General features: G+C 33.3%; 3 protein-coding genes and 1 pseudogene across 3 annotated transcripts; all 4 read left to right on the top strand.

The window, feature by feature from the left end:
• Window positions 1-1,072: 1,072 nt before the first annotated feature.
• LOC126727976 (G-type lectin S-receptor-like serine/threonine-protein kinase CES101) lies at window positions 1,073-3,183 on the top strand (annotated as a pseudogene).
• A 32-nt stretch (window positions 3,184-3,215) lies between these two features.
• Window positions 3,216-4,089, top strand: LOC126727975 (G-type lectin S-receptor-like serine/threonine-protein kinase At1g67520). The gene is made up of 4 exons (XM_050433869.1): window positions 3,216-3,236; window positions 3,338-3,602; window positions 3,697-3,888; window positions 4,085-4,089. Exons 1-4 carry the CDS (start codon window positions 3,216-3,218, stop codon window positions 4,087-4,089), a joined length of 483 nt encoding a protein of 160 aa, XP_050289826.1.
• Window positions 4,090-10,581: 6,492 nt separating this feature from the next.
• LOC126725494 (G-type lectin S-receptor-like serine/threonine-protein kinase CES101) lies at window positions 10,582-13,883 on the top strand. The gene is made up of 3 exons (XM_050430257.1): window positions 10,582-12,014; window positions 13,028-13,168; window positions 13,261-13,883. The coding sequence occupies exons 1-3, from the start codon at window positions 10,865-10,867 to the stop codon at window positions 13,476-13,478; spliced, it is 1,509 nt and encodes a 502-aa protein (XP_050286214.1). The 5' UTR covers window positions 10,582-10,864; the 3' UTR covers window positions 13,479-13,883.
• LOC126727973 (G-type lectin S-receptor-like serine/threonine-protein kinase CES101) lies at window positions 13,692-14,902 on the top strand. Its single transcript, XM_050433868.1, has 4 exons — window positions 13,692-13,695; window positions 13,988-14,225; window positions 14,352-14,502; window positions 14,591-14,902. Exons 1-4 carry the CDS (start codon window positions 13,692-13,694, stop codon window positions 14,900-14,902), a joined length of 705 nt encoding a protein of 234 aa, XP_050289825.1.
• Window positions 14,903-16,582: the final 1,680 nt, after the last annotated feature.

Below are 16,582 nucleotides of genomic sequence, written 5' to 3'. Positions count from 1 at the left end.
ACTAATAGAAGAAAGAAAAAAAAAAGGTGAAATGTGGTGACCTTTATTTATTTATTTTATTATTATACAAGTAAAGTTGTTTTAAAGATCTAGGTTAGTAAGAGAGTGGTCCTATTTTGTATGCAAAGTTTTAGTTGCAGAGATGTATTTCTAACACGTTGTCCTCAAGTTTTGTCATGCTTAAATTTAGGACGTAGGGATATTTTTGAAACACATAACAATCCAATTCAAGAAAGAGAATTTTATGGGGAATATTTTGACATTATTGACCATATTCCTAAAACATTTGTAGGAGAACCCATTGGTTACTGGATAGGATTTTTTTACCTTCAAAAAAATTCCAAATCAAAGAGAGGAATCATGTTATAGATAATATAGATACCAAAATTGTAACATATATATATATATATATATATTTATATTTATATATTAATTAGCAAGAATATGTTACCCTTTTTGAATTGATCATGACACATTCTGGGAAATAAAAGGGATCCTAATTCATAAGCTTATGCTTTCTTTTAGTCGTGTTTTGTTTTATTGTAAAATTTGGTCAAATCTTAAAAAAAAAAAAAAAAATCCATTAAAATCGTTTATAAAATGTATTATTAAAACAAAAAAATTGATATAACATTCTAATAAAACACATAATGGCTGTCCTCCCTTGTCTAGTGGCTAAGTTTCCGATCTAATTCTCTAGACCAGTGGTTCAACAACCACTGACTAAGTTTACATGTCACACCAAAGACCTAAAAATATTTTATAGAAAAATAGAGATAATATTTAGATAAGTTTAATGGGTAAATACAAATTAAATTGAACAATCTTTTCCCAATAATATATTTATAACTTTATTTTCATTTTATGAGAATTTTTGCTTTGTTGAAAGTTTCAACCTTTTGAATATTTAAGTTTAAGACTTTTTTTTTTTTTAATTAAAAGGGAGAGGCAGGATCAAAGCACAAATTATATATGTGTGAGGATGAAAATCCAAGAATATGGACAAATGGGCCAAGGACAATGTCAGGAGTACGGACCTCGGAAACCACTAACAGTATATCCTTAGGAAACTATGGGCAGCTTTTTGCAGGTACAGGGAGACTACGACGCACAAGGACCCTGAGGATACCAACGTGCCCTCGAGAGGCGGAGAACCAATGCTAAGGGCTATCGAGCACAAACTGAGGATGAGAAGGAAGATTTGTCATCAAGCTAGGAAGGGAAAAAGACAAATAAATCATCTATCACCTCTGCATTCAATACTCTGCACTCACTTAGCCGCATTAATGAGGAAATGACCCCTAAACAATGTCAACATAGCTCATAGCCTAATGTGAAAACCTTCTAGTAAGGCCCTAATAGGACAAGTATTAAGAGAATTGAACCCTGACCCTCTAGATGTAGTGCTCTGATACACCTTACTTGAATATATAAGGCAAAGAGGCTCCTAGAGGAAAGGGATCCACTTTTTGTAGCTTAAAACCAATTGTAATGACTTTCTCGGACTAAACTCGAGGAGCTCAATATAGGCCCTTTGAGGCTATTTCTCACCCATACTTGCATAACTACACTTAAAGATAATTCTATCAGCTCCAATTAATTCTTTTCATCTAATTAAAGGTATTCAAAGTTGATTAAGCATCCCATCTCTTAAAAATTAATTGCATGTGTGAGCGAAAGTATCAAGTTTTGACACATCGTTGTCCTGTCCTATTTTTGCCCGCCACAATATATATATATATATATATATATATAGAATTAATGGCTCTTTAGAGCATTGTACTTAAAAAAAAAAAAAAAAATCATAATTTTAACACACCAAAAAGATACTAGCACATCTCTTAATAATAAACTCTATATGCCACAACTTTAACTTAGGCAAAACCCATATATATATATATATATATATATATAATTAATGGCTCTTTAGAGCATTGTACTAAAAAAAAAAAAAAAAAGATCATAATTTTAACACACCAAAAAGATACTAGCACATCTCTTAATAATACACTATATACCACAACTTTAACTTTGGCAAAACCCACCTAACCGCCTCTGCCACTTGAACGATAGCTTTTTCTGCGATATTTGCACTTAAATATGAACTGATCCTTTCTCTAACACAGCTTGCAAACAAGGTGCGAAAGCTTACCCTCGTTCTTTTATATTTGATACACTACCTGGGGCCATCTTCCCAGCTAGACACATTAGTACAAGGGCAGGAGCTCAAGGATGGGGATAATTTAGTTTCAGCGCACGGGAAGTTTAAATTAGGATTCTTCAACCTTACAAGTAACAATTACTACTTAGGAATATGGTACAACGGCAAACATGCCGAACTGGAGAATTTAGTTTGGGTTGCCAATCGAGACACTCCTATCTTTGACAATTCTAGAAATCTTACCATTGATGACTACGGGAATTTGAAAATTTCACACAATGGGGGTCCTCCTATTGTGCTATACTCCGCACAAGAACCCAGTAATACGAGTGCTGCTCTACTTGAAACTGGTAATCTTGTACTGAGTGAACTGAATTCAGGGCGCAACTGTGGCAAAGCTTTGATTATCCTACTCCACACTTCCACCAGGAATGAAACTTGGGGTTAGCCGGAAAACTGGACATACTTGGTCTTTGAGATCTTGGATAAGCAGCAAAGTACCTGCTGCGAGTTCCTGTACCTTTGGCATGGACCCTAAACTTACAAATCAATTGGTCATCTTATGGCACGACATCATCCGCTGGAATAACAGCCAGGACAACATCCTAACATTTAACTACAATTTTAGCTATGTATCGAATGAGAATGAAGCATACTTCAACTACCATGGGGAATTTGAATGGGGAAAGCTTACGTTAGATGACTGGGGAGAACTATATGATGACTATAACTTCACTCTAGCTAATTGTGCAGTGAAGCTTCCAGAGTGCAGGAATAGTAATGATGAATTTTATCCAGATTACGGTTCATGGGATGCCATAGATGGATTCGAGTTTAATGAAGGTGACAACCTGACCCTTCTGGATTGTAAGTTCAAGTGCTTGAACAATTGTTCCTGTGTTGCCTTCGCATCTACAAACGAAGATACCCAAACAGGGTGTGAAATTTGGAGCACACCGGCAATTTTTGGTCCACATTCTAATGTTACACGGACAATATACTTCCTTCGGGCATTTGGTTAGTCTATTTACTCTATGCTTGACTTATCACATTAATGCATATGATTCCTTATTATGTAATTAGATTTCTTTTATTTAATTTTTTTATGAACCCATACAGGTGTACTTGCACTATGCTTATCATAATAACTGCAACTTACATAATTTCTCCGTATAGTTCATTACAAATTATAGGAACATTAAATTTTTTTTACGAAGGCTAATAGTAATTCCACTATATTCTGGATCATTTCAACGTGGAAAAGATTTCGAATCATATGAAATAGGGAATCAACCAAATGGGTCGGAGGGAGTAAAAAACACGTGGGGAAATAGGCGGCAATCAAACAAGTGGATCACCATATTCGTGGCAGTAGTGGTAATTCTTATCACCTTGGGGTGCTTCTTATGCTTTGCAAAATGGATAAAACACAAAGCAGAAGGTAAGTGATGCTTCGTCATATATTTTTTTTATATAATATTAATGATCAAACAGAAATAAATTTTCCAGTTATATTTTGTATATGTTTTGATTAGCGGATAGAAAGAAGAAGCAGAAGATGCTCATACAAGAACTTGGTGGTGGTAATGTAATACCTTCCACAGTACATGACAAAGTGAAGAAACAGAATAATGATGGTCAAGCTAGCCAGGAGCTGCAAATTTTCAGATTTGAAAGCATTTCTGCTTCTACAAGTAATTTCTCAATTGAAAATAAATTAGGAGAGGGTACTTTTGACCAGTTTATAAAGTTAGTTTTCTCTCTCTCTCTCTCTCTCTCTCTCTCTCTCTCATCCAATCCGTTCAATCAATAAATTAGTACTTGAGTTGAGCCAAAGGAATCTTGATTGAAAATTAAATCATGCAAGTAGAGTCGAAATCAAGATAATTTGAGTAAAATATTACTAACATGATATTATTTCAGAGTAAATTACCTTATGGTCAAGAAATAGCGATAAAGAGACTTTTGAGAAGTTCTGGACAAGGATTGATAGAATTCAAGAATGAAGCTATTCTCATTGCCAAACTTCAACACACTAATCTTGTCAAGCTTTTAGGGTTTTGCATTCAAGAAGAAGAAAAAATTCTAATCTATGAGTACATGCCAAACAAAAGTTTAGACTTCTTCCTTTTTGGTAAGTCATGTCATATGCACACTATTAAGAAAAATTTGCTTATGTATTTATTTTTTCTTTTATATGAATTCATCAATTAATCTTTATCGTTTTCTTACTACAATTTTTCCTTTTGAGTCAGATTCTACTAAAAAGTATTTATTAAATTGGGAAAAACGCGTCAATATTATTGAAGGCATTGCTCAAGGACTTGTCTATCTTCACAAATATTCAAGGCTCAAAGTAATTCACCGAAACTTAAAAGCAAGCAACATTTTGCTTGATGAGGATATGAATCCAAAAATATCTGATTCTGGGATGGCTAGAATATTTGGGTTGAAAGAATTAGAAGAAAACACAAATATGATTATGGGATCATAGTAAGTATTCATTGAGTTTGAAGTAAGTAGTATTTAATTCTATTTGTTTGTGAGTGTGTGTGTGTACGTGCATTTGCATATATGTGATTGTTTATACACCAAAGTTCATTGATCAATTATTTTTTTAGTGGTTATATGTCTCCAGAGCATTTTTTGAATGGCGTTGTTTCAACAAAAACTGATGTATTAAGTTATGGAGTCCTATTATTAGAAATCGTGAGTGGCAAGAAAAATAATAGTAGCCATTACTTTGATCAACCATTTGATCTTGTAGGATATGTAAGTTTCTCAATTAACTCTTTGTAATTTGTACATGAAATTTAAACATAACAATTAACATATCAACTTGTATCAGGCGTGGCAACTATGGAACAAAGGCAAGTGTATTGAGCTAATAGACCCAACAATATTGGATGAGTCATGCCCTCCATCTAAAATATTGAGATGCATTCATGTTGGTCTCCTATGCGTACAAGACCAAGCAACAGATAGACCTACCATGGTAGATGTTGTTTCTATGTTTTCAAATGAAACTCTTCAACTCTCCTCTCCGAAACAACCCACATATTTAGAAGACTAATATGAGTTTTCTGAAATTAAGTCATAAAATTGTTCCAGAAATACTGTCACACATTTTTTTCATGGAGGCCAGATAAATAATGAACTCCACTAGTCATGTATATATGAAGTAGGTATGCACATGTCTATCAAAACTAGTTGTGACTAGACATGCTTGTGTGATTGTATCCATTAGTTTAATGATTTATTAGTATTGCTTATAACTGGTATACACCTAAACCTAATTAGGTTTATCTTTCTTCGTTCTGTAAGTAATAAGAAGAACTGCTACTGCCTGTGTGAATTAACTAATTTGTTTTTGGCAAAAGAGTACTCCTAGCTCAGCATGTGTTAAAGCCAAACATCTAGACTCTACAGGGTGCTCCGAGGACTCAATTGACCACAATTTTTACAAGCATATTTGATATAATAAATGCAGTAATAGATGTGTAATCTCGATCATTAGCTTATATCTAGTCAAACTTAGGTTATAATCGAGTTGAGCCAAGTGGTGAATGCCTAAATTTGACTCAACAATAATTATAATGAAATATATTAAACTCAATCTTATCAAAATTTCCAAAAACTTGTCTACTTACAATGTTCTAACTCAATCTTGCCAAAATTTTCAAAAACTTTAGCTTGGCTGGGGTGGATTTGATTTACGTACTCCTCAAGCAATGTGAAGCTCAAAAATCATGTCTCCTGAGCAGGAGTTCAAAGTTCAAACACAGGATCGGTATCAAGCTGTTGCACTCTAGCTTAAACACTAGCACATAATCAAATGCTTACATATAAAAATTAAAAATTAAAAAAAAAAAATTCAAGTCAATGATAAAAGAAACACACAAATTACAATGGAATTATACTTCTGATTTCCCAATCCATCATTGATGCTTCCTTGTCATTTGTTCAGCTGACGATATTATAGGACTATCTTTATTGTTAAATGAAGATAACTCACATTATATAAATATTGTTCTTTTTAAGGAAGATGGACTTATGGATAACTTTTCATTTCTTTCCTTAATTCGGATCTCTAGATAACCAGAATAACTAGGTAGACAACTGCTGAATATCTTATAATTTTTTATTGTACGTGATTTTAATTTTAGTCCTGCCTTGGAATTATCCTTAGCAATCAAAATTACGTGCTTTAGGAGCTGAAGACTTGTCAGTCTAGGTCATTGATGAAACGCCTTATTGACTAATGGACCTTGGAACTTTATTGGTGCACTTCGTTCCATTTTTTTCTTTCTTATTATTTCAAAAGTATACTTCATTCCACTCAGAAATTTCAAATATAATTGGACCCAGATTCCACAAAATCTTCAGTTAGATGAATCGGTCAAGACTCCAAACCCCAGTTTCCTAGGGGATGGACCCCCTTGCGCGTAGAAATTAAGTAGGGAGAGACAGACCCAATTGAAAATTTTCCCATAGAACTGTGGGGTGGTGGTGTTTGATTTACAATGTGTTTTACACAAAAAGTGATAAAGAATTTATATTCATTTTACAGGTTGTGTGGGTCTTTTTTGGACAGTACCCAGGCCCAAATAGAAATAAGGATCCTAGGTCCTCTACTTGTTATCTAGTGGACTGGGTTTGGTTCACCGCAGCTAAATGGGGCTGATTACAAACCAATTTGTGCGCAAGTCACATAAAGCTCCTCAAGGCAAAAAAGCGATTCCTCCTAAGTAATAAAATACCATTATAAGTGTTTTAGTATTATAAAATGACATTTTACTCTTACGAAACAAGTAAAATAATTATTCATAATATTCACAATGAGAAAGAGATTGAAATAGAATATTTAAGTCTTATTTTTTATTGTGTAAACATTTAAAAAAGTTCATTCACTTGGTACCCTGGACGTACTGTCATGGTACCCCAGACGTACTAGGCCTGTAATCCCAGAATGCTGATTCTCTGAACTATACGATCTCTCTCCATATTTAGTATGCAATGGAGTTTTGTCTTTTCCATTTTCCTCTATAGGTCCTACATAAGAACACACTTTACAATACACATATCTTCAAATAATTGTTAGTTTCTTAGATTAGGATATACATTTTAATACATATACATATATGTAGATAAATTTCATGAGAATGAGTCAGCCACGAGGATCCTGGACCCAATTCTCACAGACTTAGTGCTTTTACACAAGACTTGTGGGATTTGGAACTCAAGTCCAAGTGGCTTTGCTTGGGCATTGCCTTTCAAGATAGTTAGGTGAGGAGGATTTTGTAGGAGAAAGTGATATTTGATGTGTGCATATTTTGGTATATGTTTCTTTGGAGGCTAAATGATATTTTGAATAATCTTAAAGATATGGAACGAATTCCCACTATTTTGCTCTCTCTTATTTTGTCCCTTTTTTCTTTCCCCTCCCTTATTGGGCTCTTAAAACTCTAAGAATATATCTTTTGAACCTCTGAAATCGCCCTCTGAATCCCCACTTTTCTCCCCCCCCCCCCTTTTACTATGCCTTAGTATTCATTTTATAATGGACATGGTCTGGTACCCTGGGTAAGGACGTCCCTCGTTTGATGGATAAAACCATGTCATTTGGAACATAAAAAAGTGCGTTGGGTAGAGGTTTAGCTTAATTAGGCAATTATAACTTAGAAGGGGCATTTGGATTTAGCTATAAATGAAAGATTCATTCTTTGAAAGTCAAAGGAATGGGTAGACTGCTGAATGTACTGGATAATAGGTTTAGTTGAAAAAGAAAATTGAGAGGAAACCATGGGGTGGTGTCATGCATATGGAGGAACTGAGTTTTCCATTGGTTTATGCATTCCAAGCAAATATATGAACCAAGAGAAACCTTTGGGATCCTCCTTTCACCAGAAATCACTCCCCTACCGACCAAACCAATTCTCCCTTACAATCCACTCGGGATCCCACGGGCTTGGACCATAGGTAACAAAGAAAATACCTATTTTGCTGGATTTTTAATGGCTTTTTTGCTGGAAATCTGAACATATATCATGTTTTTCCCATGTGCTAGCCAAGGTCCTTTTCTCAAGATCCAAAAGGACACATAAAGGTTCTAGGGCCTTGATGCTCTTTTTTGCTGCATAGCCTCTAACCGAGATCCTTGTTACATGTCTTCTAACCGAGATCCTCTTCTTTATTATTATTTCTTTTTTTTTTTTCCCCTTCCTTTTGGGACTTTGGGCCTTTATGGTCCTTCTTAACTTCATGAATTGGACATTCTTTTGTTCTGGCCCATGGTTTTTCCTTACTTTTCATGGAACGGACTTTCTTGTGAAATTTTGGTCCCCAACATAGGTTGTGTTTAATTTATTTATAACTTCAAACTCTACAACAAATGTATGTGATGAAAAAAAAAATTGGGGGCTGGGCCTGTGGAGTGGATACATGACAAACAGGGCACTATTTTTTAAGTCAATTTTATATTAGTTCTCTTTGAGTCAATCACTAATATCACTTTTTTATTTATTACTAACAATCTATTGTATCAATAAGGTGTGAATATTTTTTGTCTATAAACTTTCTAAATTTTATTTTTTTTCCTACTTAAAGTCATTTTATGCAGAAAAAGCACCTTAAGTCTCTACATTATATATCACAAAATGGTAATTTTGTACTACACAAACTTTGTTGAGAAATAATAACCAAATAAAATAAAATAAAATAAAAGATAACTCTTTTGGTGATTTATGAAGATCGTTGTAGCTTTCCACATGACTTAAGTATAAACTTAAACATGTGTATAAATGTTCTGAATACCCTCCTCTTAAAAGTTAGTTTTTAAGGATGATTTCTACTCATAGTTTTATATTATTTAGTATCAGAGCCCACCACCACATCGAGTAATTAGATATAGCTCACTGAGTATAAAATCAAATAAGTTGTGGCTTTGTGATCAAAACTTAGAGGGGGCTACCTCGAGGCTAGATTAAAATGTCTTGCTAGGTTAATGAATAACTAATGGATGAGTATTACAAAGCATTTTGGTATGTTATAGTTCTAGTGTCCCACATGGCTAAAGCATAAACTTAAGCATATGTATAAAAACTCTTGGGCACACTCTCTTTGCAAGCTGATTTTCAATGATAAGTTTTACCCATGAATCTATATCACCTTGAAACAGTGCCGACTCAATGTTTTATGGGAGCCTAATAAGATGATAATACTAAGTGGGCCTCTTTCATATATTTAAATATTAATTAAAAATGTTATTTAACTTTTGATATATATTTTTCATTTGTATGACTTTTTTTACTTTTAGAGATGTAAAACTATTAATTAAGATTTTGTTTTCAAGTTTTGTTAATATTTTCTTTCAATTGATTTTATGGCTAATCCCCTAATCCTTTCATCCACATCATTATTATCTTCATTTTCTTCTAAGTCTTTTTTTTTAAGTTTAGCTAACATTTTTTTTCCCAATTGATTTTATGGATAATTTACTAAAAATTATCTGATTGGAAAATCTAATGAAATTATAATTCGAATTTTTTTTTTTGGTTAACGTCTAGGATATTATATGCTACATTGAATTTTTGGGCGTGGATCATCTCATAAAGAAACAAAGAAATTGAATTTGGAAAGTTATTTTAAAAATAAAAAATGTAATAGATAACTATGAAATGTAGTGATATGTAATTACCTTTTAGGCGCTTTGTTTTATAAAACCTATGCTACTCTAAGAAAATGAACCAAAAAAAAAAAAAAAAGAAGCAAAGTAAAACAAGAAACGTAGTTTTTATTAGAGAAGACACTTGAAGGAGCAGACTCAACGTCAGCCCAACCTCAACAACAACAGTTAGTCACAGACATTCAAAGAAATTTTTTTTTTTTTTTAATTTTTCTTTGACAATTTTTTTTATTATTTTCCGATTAATATTTGGGTTCTAATTAATATCTTACCACATAAAAATATATCTTTAAAAAAAAAAAATTTGAGGGCCTTGTTTTTCTTTGAAAAAAATACTTTTATTTATTGGTTAATTAATATTAGGGCCTAATTAATATTTTCTTAAATAAATAGATATTTTATTATGTAAATTTGGAAATCTTTTTTATTTGGGACCTTGGACTCACTTGTCTTATACATTGAGCCGTCAAGCACTGAAATAATATTGTTTTAGTAACTTTTTGGTGATTATACCTCTATATGTTTATATTGTAGTAGCAATATAAACTTACAGTACATAAATACACAAAAATTGTAAATGTTTCCATTTCTTTTTGTGTTTATAATGTAAGTTTACTTCTAAGTCCATGAGGTTAGCTTATAATTTCTGCCTTGATATGAAATGAGTACCTCTGTCTTTTGACTTTCTGGTGCACAATTCCTCATCCCTACCTCTGTCTTTTTCTCTCTTGTTTTCTCACAACTCCCCTTTAACGAGCTCTTTGATATGAAATGAGTAGCGGGGCCCTCCACCCTATATAGACTTTCCTCTACCGTTTAGACTTTCTGCTGGTGCACAATTCCTCATCCCTTCCTCCATCTTTTTCTTTCTTGTCTTCTAACAACTTCCCTTTCACGAGCTCTTTTCTTCAAAAATTTCCGTCCATTTTCTAAAAGGTCCATGGATTTTGGTCTCGGACTACATAATCCAGCTGAGTTTTTTTTAGCAAAAAAGAAAAGAAAATCAAATTCTGTCTGTTATGGCAAGCAAATCACGGAAACTTATGCTCGATTTTGTCTGTTTGCTACTCTTCCTGGGGCCATCTTCCCAGCTAGACAGATTATTGCAAGGACAGGAGCTCAAGGATGGGGATGAATTAGTTTCTGCTCGAGGAATCTTTAAACTAGGATTCTTCACGCTTGAAAGTAACAACTACTACTTAGGAATATGGCTCAACGACAACAATACACGCCTTCAAAATTTAGTGTGGGTTGCCAATCGAGATGCTCCAATCTTTAACAATTCTGGAAATCTTACCATTGATGATTATGGGAACTTGAAAATTTCATACAATGGGAGTCTTTCTATTGTACTATATTCCGGACAAGAAGCAAGTAATGCAAGTGCTGTTCTACTTGATACTAGTAATTTTGTACTGCGCGAAACGATTTCAGAGCGACAATTGTGGCAAAGCTTTGATTGTCCTACTCATGCACTTGTGCCAGGAATGAGACTGGGAGTTAACTGGAAAACGAGACATACTTGGTCTCTAACATCATGGAGAGGCGTGCTGGTACCTGCAGCAGGGTCCTTTACCCTTGATCTGGAACCTTACCTTAATCGATTGGTCATCTTGTGGCGCGAGAGCCTCTATTGGATTAGTCCTAGTGTGCATTTCAACTCAACTTCGATGGGACTAACATTGCATGGCTACAATTTTAACTACATATCGAATGTGAATGAAACGTACTTAAATTACACTGGTGTGGAAGAAAATTACATGGAAGAAAATTACATAACACGAGTTATTCGACCACTAAAGATAGATTACTTCGGAAGACTTTCTGATGAGTTTGACACTCTAGTTGATTGTAATTTTACTAATTTTTTTACAAATCAGTTTACATTATTCCAGTTTATTATCGGATGTAAGGCGCAGTGCAGGAGTCATGATGATACATTTACTCCAGTTTCCAGTTCCATGAAGGATGGATTCAAGTTTGATGAAAGTGACAACCTGACCCGTAAGGATTGTGAGGCGAAGTGCTTCCACAATTGTTCTTGTGTTGCTTATGCATCTACAAATCAGGTTGCCCAAACTGGTTGTGAGATTTGGAGAACAACCGATAGATTTATTGGATTTTCAAATCCTAATGCACGGACAATATACTTCCTTACTTCAGCACTTGGTAAGAAGTCTACTCCATGGTCGACCTTCTTTTTTATTTATTTATTTTTTTTTTGGAGTAAACATGGTCGACTTAATTATTAACATTAATGCATATAATTGATGTATTACATGTACATGTATTGGTAACCTGGCTGCTTGATATAAAAAGCTAAATCAATGAACTATTTTGTTGAGGACATAGTAAAAAATAGATAAATACGCATTGTTGATGATTTCTAAACTAATTGAAATGTTTGTTCTCAAAAAAAGGTTGAATATCAGCCGTAAGCTTTATCTTTAGTAGATTTTGAATCATCCGAATCTGTAAACGGTTCCCGTTAAAAGATTTGCGACTACTTGTTCTACATCTAAAATACTAGCAAAACATAAACAAACCCAATCAGTATTATTACGCAGTTTTTTTTTTTTTTTTAATGACCATCCAATTTTGGGGTTTATTTCATCACTGATATTTCGGAATATTTTGTTGTTTTTGGAGGTTTCAATTCTTTTGATCATTTTGAAGATATAAGGGGTATTTAAGTTATTACGAAGGTTTTTAAGGTATTTTTAATCATTTTTTAAAATAATATTTAGATGGAAGAAAAACAATTCGGTAGTTACCTTTATAATACCCATTTAAAATGTGTACATAAATAGCTATTTTCTTAGAAGAAAGTATATAAATATATAGGTCTTTATCTATTAAACTCATTTATTTAATTGAGCCGGTTATAACTTATTAGTGGATGGGTGGGTAGGGGTATATTAGGTTTGGATGAGACATTACCAATTTACCAGTTACCACCCTTTTATGTCCTAACTTAAAAATGAGGATAGAATCTTAAATTTAAAACCCTACTTTTCAAGTCCGAAGTAAAATATTTTAGCTGTCTTCTATAATTTTGATTTCTAAAGCACTAAGTAGTCCATGTATCTTGATGCATATTGTAAATGAAAAAAAGAGGAAAAATGAATAGATGGATAATATAGCTAGTAGAACATTAACACTTTGTTTGTCGATGGATGTAGCAAAAATTAAAGAAAACAGGAAGGCAAATAGGTCGCAAGTGACCAAGCGGTGGATATGGCTCATCGTGGCAGTAGGGGGAATTATTATGACTTTCTTTTGCTTCTTATTCTATGTACGATGGAAAAAACATAGAGTAGAAGGTAATTGATGCTCTCACTCTAGCTTTTTTGGATAACTTACAGATGTTGCAAGGAAAAATCTTTAGGTCGTATTTTGCATGTATGTTAACTAGGGGAGAGAAAGAAGAAACAAAAGATGCTCATTACAGAACTTGGAGGTAATGTAAAAGCTTCAACTGTAAATGGTGAAGAGAATCAACAAAATAATGATGAGAAAATCTTCAGCTTTGAAAGCATTTGTGCTGCTACAAGTAATTTCTCAACTGAAAATAAATTAGGAGAGGGTGGTTTTGGACCAGTTTACAAGGTTAGCTCTCTCTCTCTCTCTTAAAATTTGATCCTCTCGTTTTCTTTTTGGTTGTAAATTCGAACACCTACGTATTCAATCCATCTGATCTACAACATAGCACTTGAGCTGAGACCAGGGGCTATGTAGAATCTTGATAAAATAAAAATAAAAGTTAAATAATGTAAGTAGAGATTGAGTTAAGTACATTTTCGTAAAATATGACTAACACAATGTACTTTAAGGGTATATTACCTAATGGGTAAGAAATAGCAATAAAAAGACTATCAAGATATTCTGGGCAAGGCTTGGTAGAGTTCAAGAATGAAGCTATTCTCATTGCCAAACTCCAACACACTAATCTTGTTAAGCTTTTGGGGTTTTGCATTCAAGATGAAGAAAAAAATACTAATATACGAGTACATGCGCAATAAAAGCTTGGACTTCTTCCTCTTTTGTAGGGCATATGTTCATTGTTACTATTTTTTTTTTCTTTTATATAAAACTAATCAAAATAGTTTATCATTTTCTTGCTATTATTTTTCTGATGTCAGACTCTACTAAAAAGCATTTATTAAATTGGAAAAAACGCTTCAACATCATTGAAGGCATTGCTCAAGGTCTTGTTTATCTCCACAAATACTCAAGACTATGTGTAATTCATCGAGACTTGAAAACAAACAACATTTTGCTTGATGAGGAAATGAATCCAAAAATATCTGATTTTGGCATGGCAAAAGTATTTGGGATAAAAGAAACAGAAGGAAACACCAATCGAGTTGTTGGAACATAGTAAGTATGTCTTTCATTTCAAGCAAGTATTATTTTATTTTATTTTCTAGTTTGTGTGTGTGTGTGTGGGTGAGTATATATGTGCTTATTCATACACTAAACTTCATTGGTTAATTATTACTATAGTGGTTATATGGTTCCAGAATATGCAAGGAATGGCCTAATTTCCATGAAAACTGATGTATTCAATTATGGAGTTCTACCATTAGAAATTGTGTGTGGCAAGAAAAACAATAGTCGATCTCACTTCAATTATTCACTGAACCTAATAGGATATGTAAGTTTCTCACTTATCATGTCTAAACCTATATGTGAAATTTTGAAGTTTATAGTTAACACTGTATGTACCACTGGACATATGATAGGCATGGCAGTTATGGAATGAAGATAAAGGTATGGAATTAATAGACTCAACAATACTAGTTGAGTCATGCCCTACATCTGAAGTATTGAGATGCATTCATGTTGGTCTCTTATGTGTACAAGAACATGCAACAAATAGACCCACCATGCTAGATGTCGTTTCTTTTCTTGTAAATGAAAATCTTCAACTATCTCCTCCAAAAAAACCTGCATTTTATATCAACACAGTTGTGAAAGAGTCAGAAGTTTCTGAAATTAAGCCAGAAAACTGTTCAGCAAATAATGTCACAGTTTCAGAGATGGAAGCCAGATAAATACTAAAATAATATAGTTAGGCATGAAATCTAGTATGTATGGAAATGCCCCTATAATAAGGGTTGTACCTGATTATGACTATGCAATCATGTACCCATCTGTTTAGTGATTTTATTATGATTTTTAATAAGGGCTATATGATTTATTACAGTGATCTTTCTTATTGTTGTAAGCAATGACAAGATTATTGATGCTTTGTGAGTTAACTGATTTAATTGGATTAGCTTGATTAAGATATGTACCACTATTGCGTCTTATTCTATAATGATAAATGGTGAATCCAGCCTCTGTAAGGTATTATAGATGGTATTATCAATAACACTACTAACAAAATATAATAGATGGTATTATCAATTACACAAATTAGAGATATTACCTTCTGGTGGGAACCATTGTAAGTGGGAATGGAGATCCTATAAAGAACGAATATCTTTATTATTATTGTTATTTTTTTTTAAATCTCATTATTTATTATTAATAGCCTAGAGGAACTTGCACCCTCTACCTTAATATGTGTAGACACGTCATTTTGTACCTCCTTACGACTTGAGCTTCCATTCGGCAATGACGATAACACTAGAAGGTCTAAGGCTGATCTAGGGCTTACCTATGGAAACACTTTAGTTGAGAGATGCGTTTGGAAGAAAGAAAAACTTTATAGAAACCCTAAGGATGCGTACGTGGCGTTGAGCCAGGCTACACAGCCTTAACCCTTGCATACATAGCCATGAGCTTGCATACACAGTTGGAGTTCCAAGTTATCTATATGGCAAGCTTTTACTCAAAAATGCGGCAGAGGCAATCCACAGTGCCTGGGATTGCCTCCGCCCCTTATTTTTGAACAACATAAAAAGGTCCTACAATGCTTTTCCCAAAACACACCAAATCTATCCCAAAAAAGTAATTTAAGAGAAACATTTTTACTTTGAAAATTATTCTAAACTAAAGTATCTTGGCTGTGAAAGAGAAGATAGTTGGAAAGTTGAAATTGTAAAGATGATAGGAAATTGGAAATTTATTAATGTAGGAAAGCACTAGTTCTTTGTATAAATCACACTTGTATTCCATTCATGACATTTGTATAAAAGCAGCTTCCAAAAGTTCTTGGCAATCTCCTAAAGCGAAGGCTTCTTTGAAGAATAAGAACATATACGCTCTAATCTCGCTAGAAGCAGAAGTCAAAAACGGAGCCGCCATGGCAGTCTGGAGATGTGCACAAAATCTCACTTCCTAGATTTTCGCCAAAATTCTCTCTCAATTTGATTTCTCTTGTTTATCTCCTTGTTTCTCATTTCCCCTTGCCCTCTCTACATTAGAAATGGTGAATTTTAATAAAACCAATACGCATCGTTTTGGCTCAATTGACTAACCCAAAAAAAAAATACTGCTCCTTTGCTCATTCACTTTTTTTTTTTTTTTTTAGTTAATAGATAGAAATAGTAATAGATATAGGGAAATTACAATTCAGTAGTTGTGAAAATATTGTAACATAAATAAAATGTCTCAACATTTTTACAATACTTTTATTTTCAGTTGTTGTAAGTTTTCACTACAAAAAACGCGGTTTTATTTTGACCTATAAAGGATTGGCACCTTAATAATTGTTTGTAACAACAACAAAATGATATAACATTTAAACAATAAATATTTTATTGTTTTATTTTATTTTTATTACCTAT

This window comes from Quercus robur, chromosome 5 (assembly GCF_932294415.1).
Source record: "Quercus robur chromosome 5, dhQueRobu3.1, whole genome shotgun sequence".
NCBI classification, from domain to species: Eukaryota; Viridiplantae; Streptophyta; class Magnoliopsida; order Fagales; family Fagaceae; genus Quercus; species Quercus robur.
Note: the sequence above shows the minus strand (reverse complement) of the source record. Positions and strands in the feature narration are given on the sequence as shown.

Excerpts from the sequence above, each read along its gene's own strand:
- LOC126727975 (XM_050433869.1), top strand. The coding sequence starts at position 3,216 with ATGCATATGATTCCTTATTAT. Across the intron at positions 3,237-3,337 it reads TGCATATGATTCCTTATTAT|TTCATTACAAATTATAGGAA; the intron begins GTAATTAGATTT and ends TTCTCCGTATAG. Across the intron at positions 3,603-3,696 it reads GATAAAACACAAAGCAGAAG|CGGATAGAAAGAAGAAGCAG; the intron begins GTAAGTGATGCT and ends TGTTTTGATTAG.
- LOC126725494 (XM_050430257.1), top strand. The coding sequence starts at position 10,865 with ATGGCAAGCAAATCACGGAAACTTATGCTCGATTTTGTCTGTTTGCTA. Across the intron at positions 12,015-13,027 it reads CTTCCTTACTTCAGCACTTG|CAAAAATTAAAGAAAACAGG; the intron begins GTAAGAAGTCTA and ends CGATGGATGTAG. Across the intron at positions 13,169-13,260 it reads GAAAAAACATAGAGTAGAAG|GGGAGAGAAAGAAGAAACAA; the intron begins GTAATTGATGCT and ends TATGTTAACTAG.
- LOC126727973 (XM_050433868.1), top strand. Across the intron at positions 14,226-14,351 it reads AATCGAGTTGTTGGAACATA|TGGTTATATGGTTCCAGAAT; the intron begins GTAAGTATGTCT and ends TTATTACTATAG. Across the intron at positions 14,503-14,590 it reads CACTGAACCTAATAGGATAT|GCATGGCAGTTATGGAATGA; the intron begins GTAAGTTTCTCA and ends GACATATGATAG.